Source organism: Marmota monax, unplaced genomic scaffold (assembly GCF_021218885.2).
Source record: "Marmota monax isolate L192 unplaced genomic scaffold, Marmota_monax_Labrador192_F-V1.1 WCK01_AAM20220418_F8-fsc00007, whole genome shotgun sequence".
Taxonomy (NCBI): Eukaryota; Metazoa; Chordata; class Mammalia; order Rodentia; family Sciuridae; genus Marmota; species Marmota monax.
In genome coordinates this window covers 8752159-8768416 of record NW_026692781.1, presented here as the reverse complement: position 1 = coordinate 8768416, position 16258 = coordinate 8752159, and the positions used below count along the sequence as shown (strand labels likewise).

At 33.7% G+C, this 16258-nt stretch overlaps 1 protein-coding gene across 2 annotated transcripts in view; it reads left to right on the top strand.

Annotated features, from left to right (window-relative positions):
* The window catches only part of Ola1 (Obg like ATPase 1), a 147112-nt gene that overhangs the window by 78086 nt on the left and 52768 nt on the right, over positions 1 to 16258 (top strand). For both annotated transcript variants that reach the window (XM_046447564.2, XM_046447565.2), the window contains one exon: positions 9898 to 10073. In XM_046447564.2, coding sequence (XP_046303520.1) covers positions 9898 to 10073 — 176 coding nt within the window. The remainder of the gene's footprint in view (positions 1 to 9897; positions 10074 to 16258) is intronic.

The following is a 16258-nucleotide window of genomic DNA, read 5'->3' as shown; positions in this document are numbered from 1 at the left end:
ATTTATGTGGTGCTGAGGATTAAACTCAGTGCCTCAAGCATGCTAGGCAAGCACTCTACTACTGAGCCACAACCCCAACCCCATATCATTTCACTTTAATTGAAGATCATGGTAATTAGTAGAGCCATGTGAAAGCCTTAAAACATTAATCATATTCATATTTACTGTTTAAAGTTATCAGTTATGCCTTAACTCTTTGTACACTGAATTCTTCTTTATGATTTCCTGATTATTGCTAAGACTGTATCTGAGTTTATATTAATGAAATGGCATAAAGCAAATTTTTAAAACTTCATTCATTTGTAACTAGTATTCTTACACAAATCCAGTTCTACTGCCCCCCTCTTCCCAAAAGAATATAACACAGTAACCACCCCTTCTCTGCTACAGTGTTTTCTGGGTCCAGAAGTTTCAGTTACATAAAATGTGAGGTTACTTTTTCACCAGATGACTGAAATGACAGGGGTAAACCTGCACTGATAGCTACAGGGGTGTGATGGATGTCACAAGGTTCAAGCCCATCCAAATCCATTCTGGTTCTGGCTTTGATTTGGCACCACCTGGTGGTGATTGTTTGCTCTGGCTTAACTATCAGTGGTGATGACGGTCTTGTGACCTGTCAAGGACTTTAAGATGACAGTAGGCATTCTAAAAATCCCTCCTTTTGTTGGGCCAATTAGAATAGGTTTCTTGGAAAGATTAGTGGGGTGCAGTGACCCACCTTGTACAATCCACAACCAAAGAATGTATTTGCTTGCCTGTTCTTAATCTCTCCAGGCCTTATGCTTCCTTTCATGTTTCTAGTCCCATTTTAGAACAGTAGGTTATTGTATTTAGGGATGTAATTATTTTGTGAAGCATGTTGTCTGGTTTTAGGATATCTATTTTTCATAGTACTGTATGTTTGGATCCAAGGATGTGATCCCCATTGTGTAAAGTGGATGTAGTCAAACCCTCTCTGGCACCATATATTCTTGGTGAGTCCTCTCTTTTACATTCCTTCTATTTTGTCTTCTGTATCCTAGAAAACTCAGTAAAAGTCAGAATCCAGTGATATTATGAACAAAGGCTATAAAATGGTTATTTTAAAAATTAATAGCCAGCCATTTACTTGACTGATTAATACCTGTCACTGTTTACGTTTTCAAGCATTTAAACACCAGTTTCAAACTCAAGCAAAGACAATATTTATTTCTTCTCACAGCATCAGTACACTTAAATATGGGATTAAAAAAATAATTTGTACTTCCATCAAAACCTGTATGTGAATCTGAATCTAAATTTCAAATGGCTTCTGTATAACACTAGTGTTCCACTTTGAAACCTTGAGGCTTTTTTTCCCCCATCAACTTGTACTGAATACTTACTCCCTGTCTCACCTTCCACTTGGGTTTACTTTCTTTTATTTATTATGTGCTGATTGTTCTACCTTATTAGATTGTAGACATCTTTGAAAGCAGACACTGATCCTATTCAGCTTTTTTTTTTTTTTTTTTTTTATGTACAGAGGGGAGAGGGGGCTTGGCCCTTTTTGGCAACCACTTTCCTCATGGTGGCCAGGACATTTCTTAGCTTTACTTGCCCTCTCGGCATGAACGTGTGTCCCCACTCTTTTCTTGGGAACTAGAGGGTGTCCTTGGAGACCCAGAGCAGCTACATGAGGTACTCATAGGGCAAAGCTGAACACTTTTAGGATCATTCCCACACAAACTTGATATGCTTGATAAGTCACCCATGGCAACAGCTATGCCTCTGTTTGCTCATGTTCTCTGCCTCCTTCAGGCCTACAGCCATTGGGTAGCATGACTGCTGCTCTTCAGTGTTAATTCAGTTTTGTATTTTTAAGATTTGGCCGTTTTCCTGTTTTTTGTTTTTTTTTTAAATTGTTGTTTGGTCCTGGGGAATTCAACCCGGGGTGTTTTATCACTGAGCTATGTCCCCAAACCTTTTTAGTTTTTTAAATTTGAGACAAGTTCTCACTAAGTTGCTGAGGGCCTTGCTAAGTTGCTGAGACTGGCCTTGAACTTGGGATTCTCTCACCTCAGTCTCCCAAATTGCTGGGATTACAGGTGTGTGCCACTATGCCCAACTCATGTCATTTTTTAGTACTCAACAATCCACTACTCTGTGATCAGTCCGTCTGCAAGCTTTATGTATCTTATATATAAATAACAGAATCATTTAAAGGGAGTGTGGGCAAACAAGTGAGCAAAAGCAGGATCACAAGAACACTTCTCTGGAAATCTTCATAGGCATTTTATAACCTAAAAGAATATCCATCACCAATAGTTGAGTTCAGATGTGAAGACATAAAGTACTGGAAACTGCTTTTGTCTGCAGTCTATAATAAGTTTTGTGCTTTCCTTCTTTGTTAATTTATGTGGTTGATATGCTTAGCACTGGTTTCTTTGAAATGTTTGTTGTATATCTTACCATGTGCTGTGAAATTTATCCTTTGTTGTGCTACATGTTTAGCTTCATCTAGACTCTATAGTCCCTCTCTAACAATTTTTTAAAAAATTCTGAGTGCTAGTAAATGCTTGAAGTATTTATGCACTTATTGATTCCTTTATTCATTACTTTATTCCCAGTTGTGTATCAACTCTGATCAAGGCATTGATTGATGGGAACCAGACAGACATTTAGGATGGTCTTGGGTTGTCGGGGGCTGGGGAGGGCACAACATAATTCTAGGGTTTAGGTAACTAGGAGTAGAGTCACTTGTTCTAACACTAGATGTACTTGCTACAAATCAAATAAATAGATTATTGTAGCAATTCAAATATAGGGTATGCTCAGAGAATGTATTGTCATGGAGATGTCATTTTGGTGACATTTAATTAAGGCTGTGAACGAGACTGTATATACTGTATATGCAAGTTTTTGAAAGGCAGAAAAGGGGAGGAAGAACATTTCCATTAGAAGGATGAGTAACAGCATGGAAGTTAAAAAACAGAAATGCCAACTCAGATCAACAGTGTGGTATTATGGGTATCAACATTAGAAAAGTTAAAGCTCTGATTTGCTGTTTAGTCTGTTTCTTGAATGACGGCAACTTTATTTGACCCCTTCATTGATTGCTAACAGTACTGGTACTGGGGAATTCAACCCGGGATGCTTTATCACTGAGCTATGTCCCCAAACCTTTTTAGTTTGGTTAAGAATTTTTCTAGTTTTTGTTAATATCTATCTCTCTTTGCCTTTTTTCTCCCTTACACTACTCCTTGGAAAGATTTTTAAAAAATGAATTTTCTCAGAAACCATTTTTTAGGGTAATATGTTTAACCTAGAAGTCATATTTAGGGCAATATATTTAATAAGCATCATTTTTACTGTAATTTATTCCAAAGAAGTTTCTGCAGCTCTTCTGCAAGTCAGGGATGGCAGGGATCTGAACTTCTCCAGAATTGCTTTGTAGATGGAGTGATGTTAAGCTATGCATTTTAAGGATGGATGTAATTTATAAGAGAAAACGCATATCTTTAAGGCATCAAAATAGGAATAGACAATAAATAATACAATGACAGACGGGAGGAATGTTCAGGGCTTACAGAGAATTTGGCTTGAGGTAAGGATTTGTGGACAGTGGGTGGTAGTGAAAATGGAAGGTGGCATGGGCCAGATTATACAGGGATTTTTTTCTACTGGCAGAAAACCAAATAATTGTTAGGAAGTTAGTGAGATAGTTATCGAGAAGGGTAAATATAGCAAAAGCAACTGGGTCAATATAGTTATCGAGAAGGGTAAATATAGCAAAAGCAACTGGGAAGTAGAGCAGAATCTCAATTAGTAATAATTCAAAATATCATTGATTAAATTTGCCTTTTACACATTTAAAGTGTCTATCATGTAATATAGAATAAGAAGTGAAAATCTTGTTGAGAAATGAATGCTAGTTCTCATTAAGGTACTTCTTTTCTGCCTACTTCTTTGGAAAGAGTTGATATGTTACAGCAACTAAAAATGTAAAATCTTTGAGCAATTGAATATAATTAAGTACAGGTGTTGACTCTAGGTTATAATTCCTAACTTTTAAGTGACTGTAAGGATTCCTTAATGGTACGGATGTCTAATTATCTACAATATAAGTATAATACCAGTAACTATTAGGCAGAAGTTTCTGGTGTTCTATACATTTAAAAGAATTATATTGTATAATATTGTAATGTATTGCTTCTTGTTGGTTAAATGATGTCAGTCATAACCAAAAAGCTTTTTTGCTTGATGCTACACTGATGTAAGTTCCAATTTTAACATTTTTTCCATGTCTTTATCTCATCCTTCTTACCCAATTTTTTTTATTCACTGCTTTTAAAATATTGTTTTTAGCTTAAATGAACTCTTAAATTTTGGAGAAAATAATTAACAAGACTTTTGGTGGGTTTTTTTTTTTTTTTTTGTCAAGATGTCAGGGACTTTATCTTAAGACTAGAGTTTTGAAGTACATCTGAAAATTGGGTCTTAAACTGCACTTCTAAGTCAGAGCACTTAGAATGCGCAATAAATAACTTACATTCTCATTTCCTCTCCTGTGTAATAATTTTGTCATTCATTTATGAAAAATAAATAATAACTTACATATTGCAGTGTTTATGAATGACACTATAGATGTTAAATAAATCGCCAATGCAAGTATGGCTCTCTTAGAGAGCTTGCCTAGTATGCCTGAGGCTTCAGGTGTGATCCTAGCACTACAAAAAACAAATAAAAACTCCCTTCTCTTTAAATATTAATGAGCTTCTAAGTGTGGTGGCACACACCTATAGTCCTAGCTATTCGGGAATCTGAGGTGGGAGGATCAGTTGAATCCAAGAGTTTGAGACCAGCCTAGGCAACCATAGTGACATCACTTTACACACACACACACACACACACACAATTATAAAGAAGTTGGGAACCAGAGTTTAGACATAAGATGGGACTTGGCATTGAAGAATGGTCAAGAAATTCGAAGATTCAAATTTTGTTTTGTTTTAGAAGAATATTCGTCTTGATTTTTAACATTGTATTTAATAATTTGTCTTCTGGTTTAGAAATGTAGCCCCAAGCCTTTTACTGATTTTGGTGGAACTCTTGATTACAGCATAGATATTCCCAACATTTACTATTTTTTTCCCAACATTTACTATTTACAGGATGAACTGGAAAGTAATATGAAATAATGTAGCATACAGGATATCCTGAAATTTTGAATTATTAAGATCTTCACATTTGTGTAATATTTTTCTCTCTCTCTTTTTTTTTTTTTAGAGTCTATACTTTGGTTACATAACACCTTTTGTTTTCATACCTGATTTGGGCTTTTAATTTTACATGCATTGACTTTACAATAATGAAAATAAAGACCTTTTACTTGAAATCTTATGGTGATTTTTCTCCCTCCTCTTCCCCCTTTCTCTCTCCCCTCACCTCCTACTTATTGATTTTCTCTAGATAACATTGTTTTCTTTAGTTCTCTCACTTTTTATCCTGTCTTTTTGTCTCCTCTCAATATCCTAGTGCAATTCTTCTCAATATTTGAAGTACAGCAATTCCCTTTTACCTGGTTCCCTATTTCTGGTCTTTTAAAAATGTTGCTTTCTGTTTATTACTAATATAAGAACTGTTGTTGGCTCCCTAGTGACTAGCAGATTGATATCCAGACTTAACACTGATATCTGGACTCCCTGTCCTGCACCCATACCTGATGTAATGAATGTTTATCTTTTACTTCTCTCCAATACAATTTCTCACTATGACCAATGAGTTTTGTTTATTTAATACTTTTATTTCTTATCCAATGCTTTTCCCTGTTACTTGTCATGTCCTTTAACTTATTTACCTATACTAACATTTTTTCGTTCTTAAAGGCTTTGCTGATTACCTATTATTAATTATATTTAAGGTCCTTGCTAGTGAGTGTTGCTCTCCCTTTTTAATAGGTTAGTTTGTTTTCCCAACTAGATTATGTGTTATTAAGACCAAAAATCCTATTGTTTTGATCTTTGTTTTTAGTTCTTACAGACTTAGCACACTGATGGATGTACAAAGGAGCTTTCTTCATTGAGGAAACTTAAATTTAGCAAGGCATTGCTTAGTTAATATTAATTAAGTGGTTTGTATATGTGTTGAGAGCCTGGAAGTTAATATACCAAATAATTCTTTATCTCTACATTTTATGGTGGTATAGAGTATAGAAAAAACACAAGTCATATAGATCCATCTTGACCCCATATCCTCTTATTCACCACAAAACTCTAAACATGCTATTTGGCATATTAAAGTTTCTGTGACAGATGGTTTATAAAATATTGCTGTAAAGCTTATACAGCAAGAAAAGATACACCAGGTGTTTTACAATGTACTTTAGTTGTCTAGCCAAGGATGTTTTCTTTGAAAACTGAATACAACCTAAATGTATGAACTGATACACAGCAATTCGTTTTCTGAAGACCTGGATTTCAAAATATATTTTTATTTCTGATTATATAAATAAAACTGTGAAGGACTTTATGGAATAAAACAGGCTTTTGTGAATTGAATAAACCAATCAATTTTCAGTCCATTTGTAATCACTGAAAATAGCCAATTCATCATTTAACTCACAACTTTAGTATAAACATTGATACTTTGCATTTTTTCACTTCGTGAATAGATCTTATATTAGAAATCATTTATATAACTAAAAAGTCTTTTGGTTTCATTTTATTGTTGCCTCAAAATATACTGGAAACACAGAAGAATTCTATGGAAATTTTCTTAGAATGTAAAAGGGGTAGGTAAGAGAAGAGAGTTAAGAGACATCAACATTTATGTGGAAGTACAGCAAGAAAAGAAATGACCTAGGGACTGGGATTGTAACTCAGTGGTAGAGTGCTTGCTAAGCATTCCTGAATCCCTGGGCTCAACCCTAGTATCACAAAAATAGAAAAAAGAATGACCCCAAAATAAATGGCTAGAGAAAATAGCAGAAAATCAGGAGAATATGGTTTAAAAGGAGCAATGAAAGAGACTTTCAAAGCTCTGAAGTTAGATGCTACCGAACAGTCACTTCCTAAAGAATAGCTGTTTGATTTAGCATTATGAGGCTAAATCAGTGGGGTCCTTTCTGAGATTGATTTCTGGTAGCGATGTAGAGGCAAATGCCAGACTACAGTGGGTTGAGTTATAAATAGAAAATAAAGAAGTGGAGAGAGTATGCATAGACAGCTTTTCAGATAGTATGGCTCTGAACTGGAGGAAAGTAAACAGTTGCTGGAGTGGGACTTAATGTCCAGGGCGACTGACATAATCAATTTTATGCAGAATCTTAAGCTACTTGAATGTTCTTGGAAAAGTTTTAATGAAAATAGAGATGATGCAAATAGAGGAGAAAGAAGCGTAATAGATTGAGGTCTCAGGAAATACAAGAAACATTTCATTTACAGAGTAGCTTTTGTGGGAAGGAATAGGATCCAGAACAGAAATGGTAGAGAGATTGACCAGGGATAATAAATAGTGTTTTCCTTTTTACTGCTGGGAATAAGAAAAGATTGAGGAAAAACAGAAAGGAGATTTGGTTCTCTACAAATGACATGATTTTTCCTTATGAAGTGAGAAAGACTAGGTCATCTGCCAGGTAGCAGAGGAGAAGGGGAAAGCATAGGAAATGAGAGTGAAATCAAGATGGTTTGAAAAAAGGACATACTTTGTTGTGAAAGGAAACATGATAGGATTCCTGGATAAGAACTCTTTGTGATGGAATATAATTTAAGCCTAGTTTATGGGTAATTTTCTAACAATCATTTGAAAAATAAAGATTTAAACTTGCTACTTGTGTTTTAAAATGAATGTCTTGGGGGCTGGGGTTGAGGCTCAGTGGCAGAGCACTTGCCTAGCATGTGTGAGGAACTGGGTTCAATTCTCAGAACCACATATAAATAAATAAAATCAATATTTTTAAAAAAGTAAATAGTTTTTAAATAAAAACAAAAGAATGATTTGTTTTTGTAAAAAAAAGTGTGTTCATTATAAAAAGTTAAAAGTGAGACACAACTATGACAAAGAAGTTTGACTAAACATAATATATATGCTTCCAAAAGAATCACAGTCACTAACTCCTTCTCTGTTACCTACTTGGTTAAAATTGAGGATTGTAATGAAGAAATTACCATTTTAAGTCTGCTAATGCACGTTGAAAATATCACTATAGTCAGTCATTGGGCCCTATTTTTCATTCTGAATGTCATTGACCGCTATTATTTCTATAACTGACCAGGTTACTAATTTTGCTTAGATTGCCAGGAAGCTAATTTTTATTTGTTTGTTTGGTTGTATCATTTGTGTAAAATGCCTCAAATCATCACAATAAATAAATGAATAATATGCTTTGGGGGGGGGGGGGTCCATTGTGCTTATTCTTATTAGTAAAATATAATACACCTCATTATTTCTGACTAATTTTGTTTATATGAATTTGACATTATATAAGGCGATAGTTATATACCAAAAATACTCAAATATTATTTTAAATACTTATATTCTAATTGCAATAATATACTTATTATTACTGAATAATCCACATTAGGATACAAACAACTTCATTATTTTTAATTCTAGGAAGTTATATTCTAAAACCCTCTCTCTCATTTTACTACTGAGCTACATTCCAGCCCTTTTTATTTTTTATTTTGAGACAGGGTCTTGCTAAGTTGCTTCGGGCCTCACTGCGTTGCCATAGGCCTTGCTAAGTTGCTGAGGCTGGTCTTGGTCTTGTGATCCTCCTGCCTCAGCCTCCCAAGTTGCTGGGATTACAGGCATGTGCCACCATGCCTGGCTATTTTAAAATTCTTTGTAACCTGTCTTTAGAACATCCAAGTCTTTGGTATCTAAGAATGAACTATATTTACTGTTCGTCTTACCAAACTCAAGGAAACTCTTATAATTTCTATGATACCTCTCTTGAAAGTAAAGATACTTTATGTTAGAAAATATATTGTTTGGGGAGTATAATCAAATTGGTAATTTTAATAAAATTAATTTGTTTATAAATGTGTTTATTGTTTTATGGATATATCATTGCTTTCTGTTTATAATATTTCTTCATATTTGTTCATTTTTTTGTGATACTGTTCTTTATCTGGTAATTTGAGTAAATCCCAGTTGAATTATGTTGCCACATTATGTCTTCAAAAGGGCATAAAGTCAGTACACATGCTTCAGTAATATCTGGTTGTTTTACCCTTATGTTTCCAGTTGGCAATTTGAAATTATGGCTTCAACTGCACTTTAAATATGTGATAATAGCATGTGTTTCTAATAAGGGCCAGCACCATTTTGTTCAGATAGTGTGAATGGTTGTCACTCATATATGACAAATGCACCTTCATCTGCTTCTTTGATAGTCCCCTAAAAACCATACCCTCAAATCAGGCCGATGAAATTAGCTGCTGTGTAAATTGTGTGTCTGAGTGGTTCATTATCTAATCACCGTCAGAACCACAGTGATAAAGTAGATTGAAGCAGGGAAGAGGTCTGCCAGATGATTTCAGCCGCCCCCACCCCCCCAAATCTGGTTTCCCTTGGAAACCCTAATAGTGTGGTTTAGAACTTCAGTCTTTCATGCCTGGAATTCAGTACCTTTAATGTACCAAACTTGGAAATGCCAGTAGTTCTGGAACATAATTTTTTTCTGTAAGGACTATACTTTTACTTATTTATTTCAGTCAGTTTTTGAAATGTTGAGGCTCTTGAACTGTTTTGCTGTCAGTGCTATTACTAAATGGGAAAAAAAATATTTTGTCCTACTTGGATACAATTCAGAATAATTTATTCACTAAACCTATTTGCTCACATCTAAAAATCTTCCACTCTGCTCTCTTTAATCATAATGACCTTCTATATTTGTTTATTAAATTGCTTCCCTTTAATTCATTTTAGGTGCTTTTGAAGATGATGATATCACGCATGTTGAAGGAAGTGTAGATCCCATTCGAGATATAGAAATAATACATGAAGAGCTTCAGCTTAAAGATGAGGAAATGATTGGGCCCATTATAGATAAACTAGAAAAGGTGGCTGTGAGAGGAGGAGATAAAAAACTAAAACCTGAATATGTAAGTAAAAATTTACAGCTTCTTTAGAAACTTAAATTTTTTCTTGATTTAAAAAATAATAAAAATAAAGCACATAAAACATCTTAATTGTTACAGGGTTTTAGAATGCAAGAGTTATTACTGATAAAAAATTTTTTTGAGAAACTTCATTTTTTTGAGCAACCAAGGGTCATGATGATAGTCTATATAATGTGTTCTTGGCAAGCCATAGTTAGTAATATGGAGTGTTTATGTGGTTAACAATGCAGACCTTTGAATTTTAGTGTTTGATGAAGTATGATTTTATGATGAAAAACACCAAATTTAAATAAATGACTGAGGATATGAATTTCTTGGATTTGAATTAGTGATTTACAGAAAGAATTGGTCTTCCATAGGGATTGCCTGAATGAGTGCATCCTTTAAGTAGACATGATTTTTATCTTTTATGGAATGAAAACATGCATCATTGTCATTACTTTTCAGATATGTTTTCTAGCATATTATTAGTAACATTGTAATAAATATTTTAAATCAGTTTTGAGGTTTTTAATTTTAATGTGATTGAATTCTTTTACATTTAAAAAAGCCATGCTGGGCTGGGGGTGTAGCTCAGTGGCAGAGCACTTTCCTAGCATGCATGAGTCACTGCACCTCAGCACCACATAAAAATAAATAAAATAAAGGCATTCTGTCCATCTACAACAACAACAACCAAAAAAATTTTTTTTTTTTAAAAAGGCCATGCCTTAGGTGTCCATTTTCTTACTTATTAATATCTTCTAAAAATCATTGTTACTTTTAAATGCATCTTTGTCATGGGATGATATTTCTTTCTAATTTTTCTATATTAAGTTTAACATATACATTTGTTTTAATTTTCTTATTTTTAGAAACTGTGATTTTCCCATCTTTCCCCTTCCTCATTTATTTTTAATAAATTTGCAAAACTTCAGTATTAAGGAAGAAATCAAGTACAGAATGAATTCTAAATTTGGGCACACTAATGGTCAATAACTAGTGGTTAAAAAAACACTTGGATTTGGGATAAGGAAACCTGTGTTATGCTATTGTTTTCCTTGGTATTGAGCAAGCCCAAGTTGCTTTACTTCTTTTAACTTTTAAAATCATCTATTTCCTCTTTGTATAGAATGGAAAATGGAGAGATTTGTCTGAAGAAATTGTACAAGGTTTAGAATGGTGAGGGGTATTACAAGTTTGAGTAAATATTCCTGGGACTGAGATGTAGCTGAATGGTAACATACTTAGCTAATATGCATAAGGCCCTGTATTAGATACCCTGCACCACCAAAACAAAACAAAACAAAATCTTATACACACACACATCAATATACACACACCTTCCTTTTAAAAAAAGGGAAAATTTATGGGAAAGATTTTGGGATTGAAAGTAATTCATTTGTTCCAACCAGCATGGTTGTAATCAGAGTAAGTCCTTTTTGTGGTCACCCTTTTGTTCCTTGAAACTACCTGATATCCATAGATCTTTCAGAAATGTTAACTAACTTAAAAGTAAGTTTGCCAGTCTTTGTTTTATTTAAATGGGAGAAAAGGGCATCAGACTCTTCTGATATTCTTAGGCTACCATTTCCTGATTTTTCTAGAATGTGTTATTGCTTGTAACAACATTTCCTTCTCATTTTTAACTATTTTCCTCAAATTCACATACAACATTTAACATTTGTAAAGCACCTCTTGAACTTATGTTTACAGGAAAGTTGAAACACCTTTTCCTTAATCATTTTTCCCTTTCAATATCAAGCTCTTTTGGATAGATAGAAAACATAGCCTAATTTTTCCAAGAAGTGTTATTCTACCTTTTGTTTTTCCTTATTATTAGGTTGAGTTGCTTGAAAACAAATTGTAGTTCAATGTTTTTCAACCTTTTTGTTATTATTACCACTGTTAGGGAAAAAAATTGAATTTAAATTAATTAGTTTAATTCCTCCCTGGTGAGAAAAGTTAAATACTAATAAGTATTTAATTCTAATAAGTAGGATTTTGTCAAATAGGGTTGAGTTTTTGAGGACCATATATATGCCCCCTGACACCAAGAACCAATTTTTTCCCCTCCTGGAAAGGTATTAACTCCCATTGAGAATGCATACTATATAGCAAATTCAATATTTATACATACAATAAAAACAAATGGCTTATAAAATTTTCTTTTAGTTTTTTATTAAAAATAGAATTTTATTCATGTGTAATTCAATTTTTTTTTTTAATTTTTTATTGTTGGCTGTTCAAAACATTACATAGTTCTTGATATATCATATTTCACAATTTGATTCAAGTGGGTTATGAGCTCCCATTTTTACCCCATATATAGATTGCAGAATCACATCAGTTACACATCCATTGATTTACATATTGCCATACTAATGTGTAATTCAATTTGAAGAGAAGATTAACATTTACAATATTGAATGTTTTAATGTTTACTTATTGAATAGGCATTGTTGGATACTTAAAATATATTAAGTGTCTTTTTAAAACCATACCATGTTTAATATGTGTACTTTATGAATTGTTCAAAATTTCACACTTAAAACAAAGATCAAGTTTTCAACCAGATCAGGCTAGCTATAGAGCCAATGTTTTGTTCTGCCCTTTTTATTTAACATTTTCTTTTTAAATTATAAAATATAACATACAAAAACATACACTAATAGCATATTTATCATTTAACGTACAGTTGTAAACAAATACTAGTTAAAAAAAAAAAAACTCCTTACATATCAGGAAATAAGAGTACCCCCCACATTTCCCCATCACTAACCAATGTTCTGATTTTTATAGTAATACTAAAATAGTATGAATGAGTTTTGCCTGATGTTGAATTCAATATGAATTGTAATGTATATATTTGTGTGTTTTTCACTCCATGTTATTTTGTATAATTAATTCATTTATTTTCCTTGCTGTCAAAGTATTTTATTGAACATTTTTATACATTTTGGTATACATAAAGATAGTCTAGGGTATGTATCTAGAAGTCAGTCAGTAATGTATATATCATCAACTGTTTTGGATAGCACTATTTTCATAGCGTAAGAGAATTTATCCTGTTGTAAACACTTTGTATTGTCAGATTTTTTGTTTTGCAATTTGATAGTTATGGTATTTGTGATTCAGATTTGCAGCTCCCTAACTATTTAAGGTTGAACTCCTGTAAAAATGTTTATTGGACCTTTGAGGACATCTACTTTTGTAAAGTACTTGTTCTAACTCTTTTGCTCATTATTCTATTGAACTAATGTCTTTTTCTCATTAATTTTTTGAAAATTACTTATATATTCTGGACAGTAGGCCTTTGTTGTAAGGGGATTGCAATTATTTTCTGCTCTTTGGCTTTTCTTTTTTTCTTTTTATGGTATTTTTTGATGAACAGATCTTAATTTAAAGGTTAGTGTTTTCTGTCTTAAGAAATCCTTCCTACCTTAAGGTCAACAAGATAATCTCCTATTTTGTCTTCTAAAATCTTCATTGTTTTGCTTCTCACCTGGAATTGATTCTGTTGTTGTTGATGATGCTGAGATAGTCATCCAATTTGATTTTTTTGTTGTTGTTATGTTGTTCCCATGTGGAAGGCCTGTTGTTCCAGGTCCACTTCTTAAAAAGACAGTCCTTTCTCTATTTCAGAGAAGTCTTTGTCATAAATCAAACAGTTAATAGTGTCTTACCTGTTAACATCTGTAGGTAGGCACTTTGACTCTACCTGCTGTACTTCTGTTACTTGATCTCTTCCTATAGCAGTGTATTGTTTTTATGTTAATTTATTTAGGGAAATTATTTCCTTCCAGTGGCCTCCAAAGAGAGAGTTAAAATCATATACACTGACTTTTGCTATTTGTGACCTGTATTCATCAAACTGTAATTTTGTCTTTGGACTGAATGAAAGTGTTTTAAGGTTTCTGTTTGAACTTGGAAAAGTAATGTTGTAAGAGATGTGAAGCTTATGCAGACATGAGAAGGCATAAGTATAAGGACCATTTCTACCTTCACTAACTTGAAATATGGTAGAGACCATGTAATTTATAAATAAAGATTAAGAAGAAATTCTTGTTAGGCTTGGTGGCATACACCTGTAATCCCAGCAACTCTGGAGTCCTAGGCAGGAAGATTGCAACTTGAAGGCCAGCCTGAACAACTTGGCAAGACCCTGTCTCAATAAAAAAAAATGGAGCTGACAATGTCGCTCAGTGGCAGAGCACTCCTGGATTCAGTCCGTGGTGTACACACACACACACACACACACACACACACACCAAAACAAAAAAACCCAGAAGAAATTTCTGGTGAGTGTTCTTAGGAGTGTGCCAGTTTGAGACACAAAGCCAATGAACACACATAACTCATTTAATCTAGTCTATATATCTTAGGTTGGATTTCCTCAGAAGCAGACCTTGAGGCAAGGATTAGAGTACAAATGGTTTCTTTGGGAGAGGTATATATCAGGTATATTTACTGAGATAGTAAACAAAACAATACAAAGTATGTAAATGAGCAGGTTGCCACAGTGGATAGCTAGGACTCAGTCCTGCTGAAGACCTCTGGAAGCAGTGTAGATATCTGTGGGTAAGCATTTTGACTTGTAATTTTCTACTGAAAGGACAAGGAAGCTAACATGATTATCAACCAATTTCCATCAGTTACTGGTTATGGGCTACTTTTAGAAGAGTGCTAATTCCCTGCAGCTTGATATCTATGTTATCAGAGCACAGTGCTTAGGCAAAGTTAAAAATATTTGCCTTATAAAGCCATTAGCATGTACAGGACTTTTGAGGGCATAGAGATGGGGGCAGAAGGCATTAATAGTCTGTGTTCCTCATCTCTTTACCCAGTGTACATTTACATTTTTTGTCATAATCATGCTACTTATTTTTAGTTGTTCATTTGTTTTATAAATTTAATTTGCTGGTGTTATATATTTTTTCTTTCTTTGGATTTATCTTTAGTTTTCTTTGTAGAAAGAAGGTACCTATATGATTATGATATCAACTACTTGTTATAGGGGAATTTCTTTTTTAAAAAAAGTTTCCTATGTTCTTCATAATATGGTCTGAATGTATATGTGATAGATATAAAAGGGAAAGTTATGAGAAAGGTAGGTAGGTCATTTTGTTCACTAGGTATTTACCTGATTATTCTTTAATATTGCTGATCCCCTCTCCCTGTTCATTTAATTGGGTCTCCTTTATTTTCTGAATGATCTTTTAGAAATTCAACATTCAAACCTCTTACTGTGAAGTTTCCAATTTCTAGATTTAAATGTCATTTATATTTTTGTTAATAAGCAGGAAAAAAACTTCAATTAGATATCCTGTAGAAAAAAAAATAAGCCTACTTTTAAATGTTAAAACAGAATCTTTCCTAAGGGTAAAGTAGATCTAGTCTGACATAGATGACATCTTTTGTAGTGGGTTTGCTGTCTCAAGTAAAACTGAAACACTGTAGGAAAGTAGGACTGGGATAAGCATTTCATTTTGGTATCCACCAAGTAAGTGTATTAGTTTCCTAGGGCTGCCATAACAAGTGCCAACAGTGGATGACTTGCAAAATGAAAGAAATTAATATTTTGCAATTCAGTAGGATTAAAAGTCTGAAATGAAGGTGCTGGCAGGGCCCCTGATACCTACCTGTAGGGATGAAATCCTTCCTTGCCTTTGGCTTCTACTGGCCCCAAGTGTTCTAAGCCTATAGTGACATAACTCTAGTCTCTACCTTAGTCTTCACATGGCTACCTACTCTCTGTGTCTCTATTGAATTTCCCTCTTCCTGGAAAGACGTTAGTCATACTGGATCAAGAACCCATCCTATGACCTCATCTTATTTGATTCTCAAATAAGGTCACATTCTGATTACTGGGGATTAAGATTTCAACATATCCTTTTGGGGGTCATAATTTACCCCATAAAACCAAAGCATTAAGATAAGGTTTAATCTTAAATCTATTTAAGAAAGACAAGGTTGGAAATGAGGGCTAGGGATATATCTCAGTGGTAGAGTGATTGCTTAACATGCATGAAGCCCTGGGTTTAATCCCCAGCACTGCCACTAAAATTCATCACCTGTGTTATGGTTTTTTCCCTGACTTTTGCTTACTTAGAATTAGTTATTTATAACGTCATGCTTACTCTGCCCTGTATTTTTTCAATGTATCCTTTCACCTTAAGTCTCCAAAT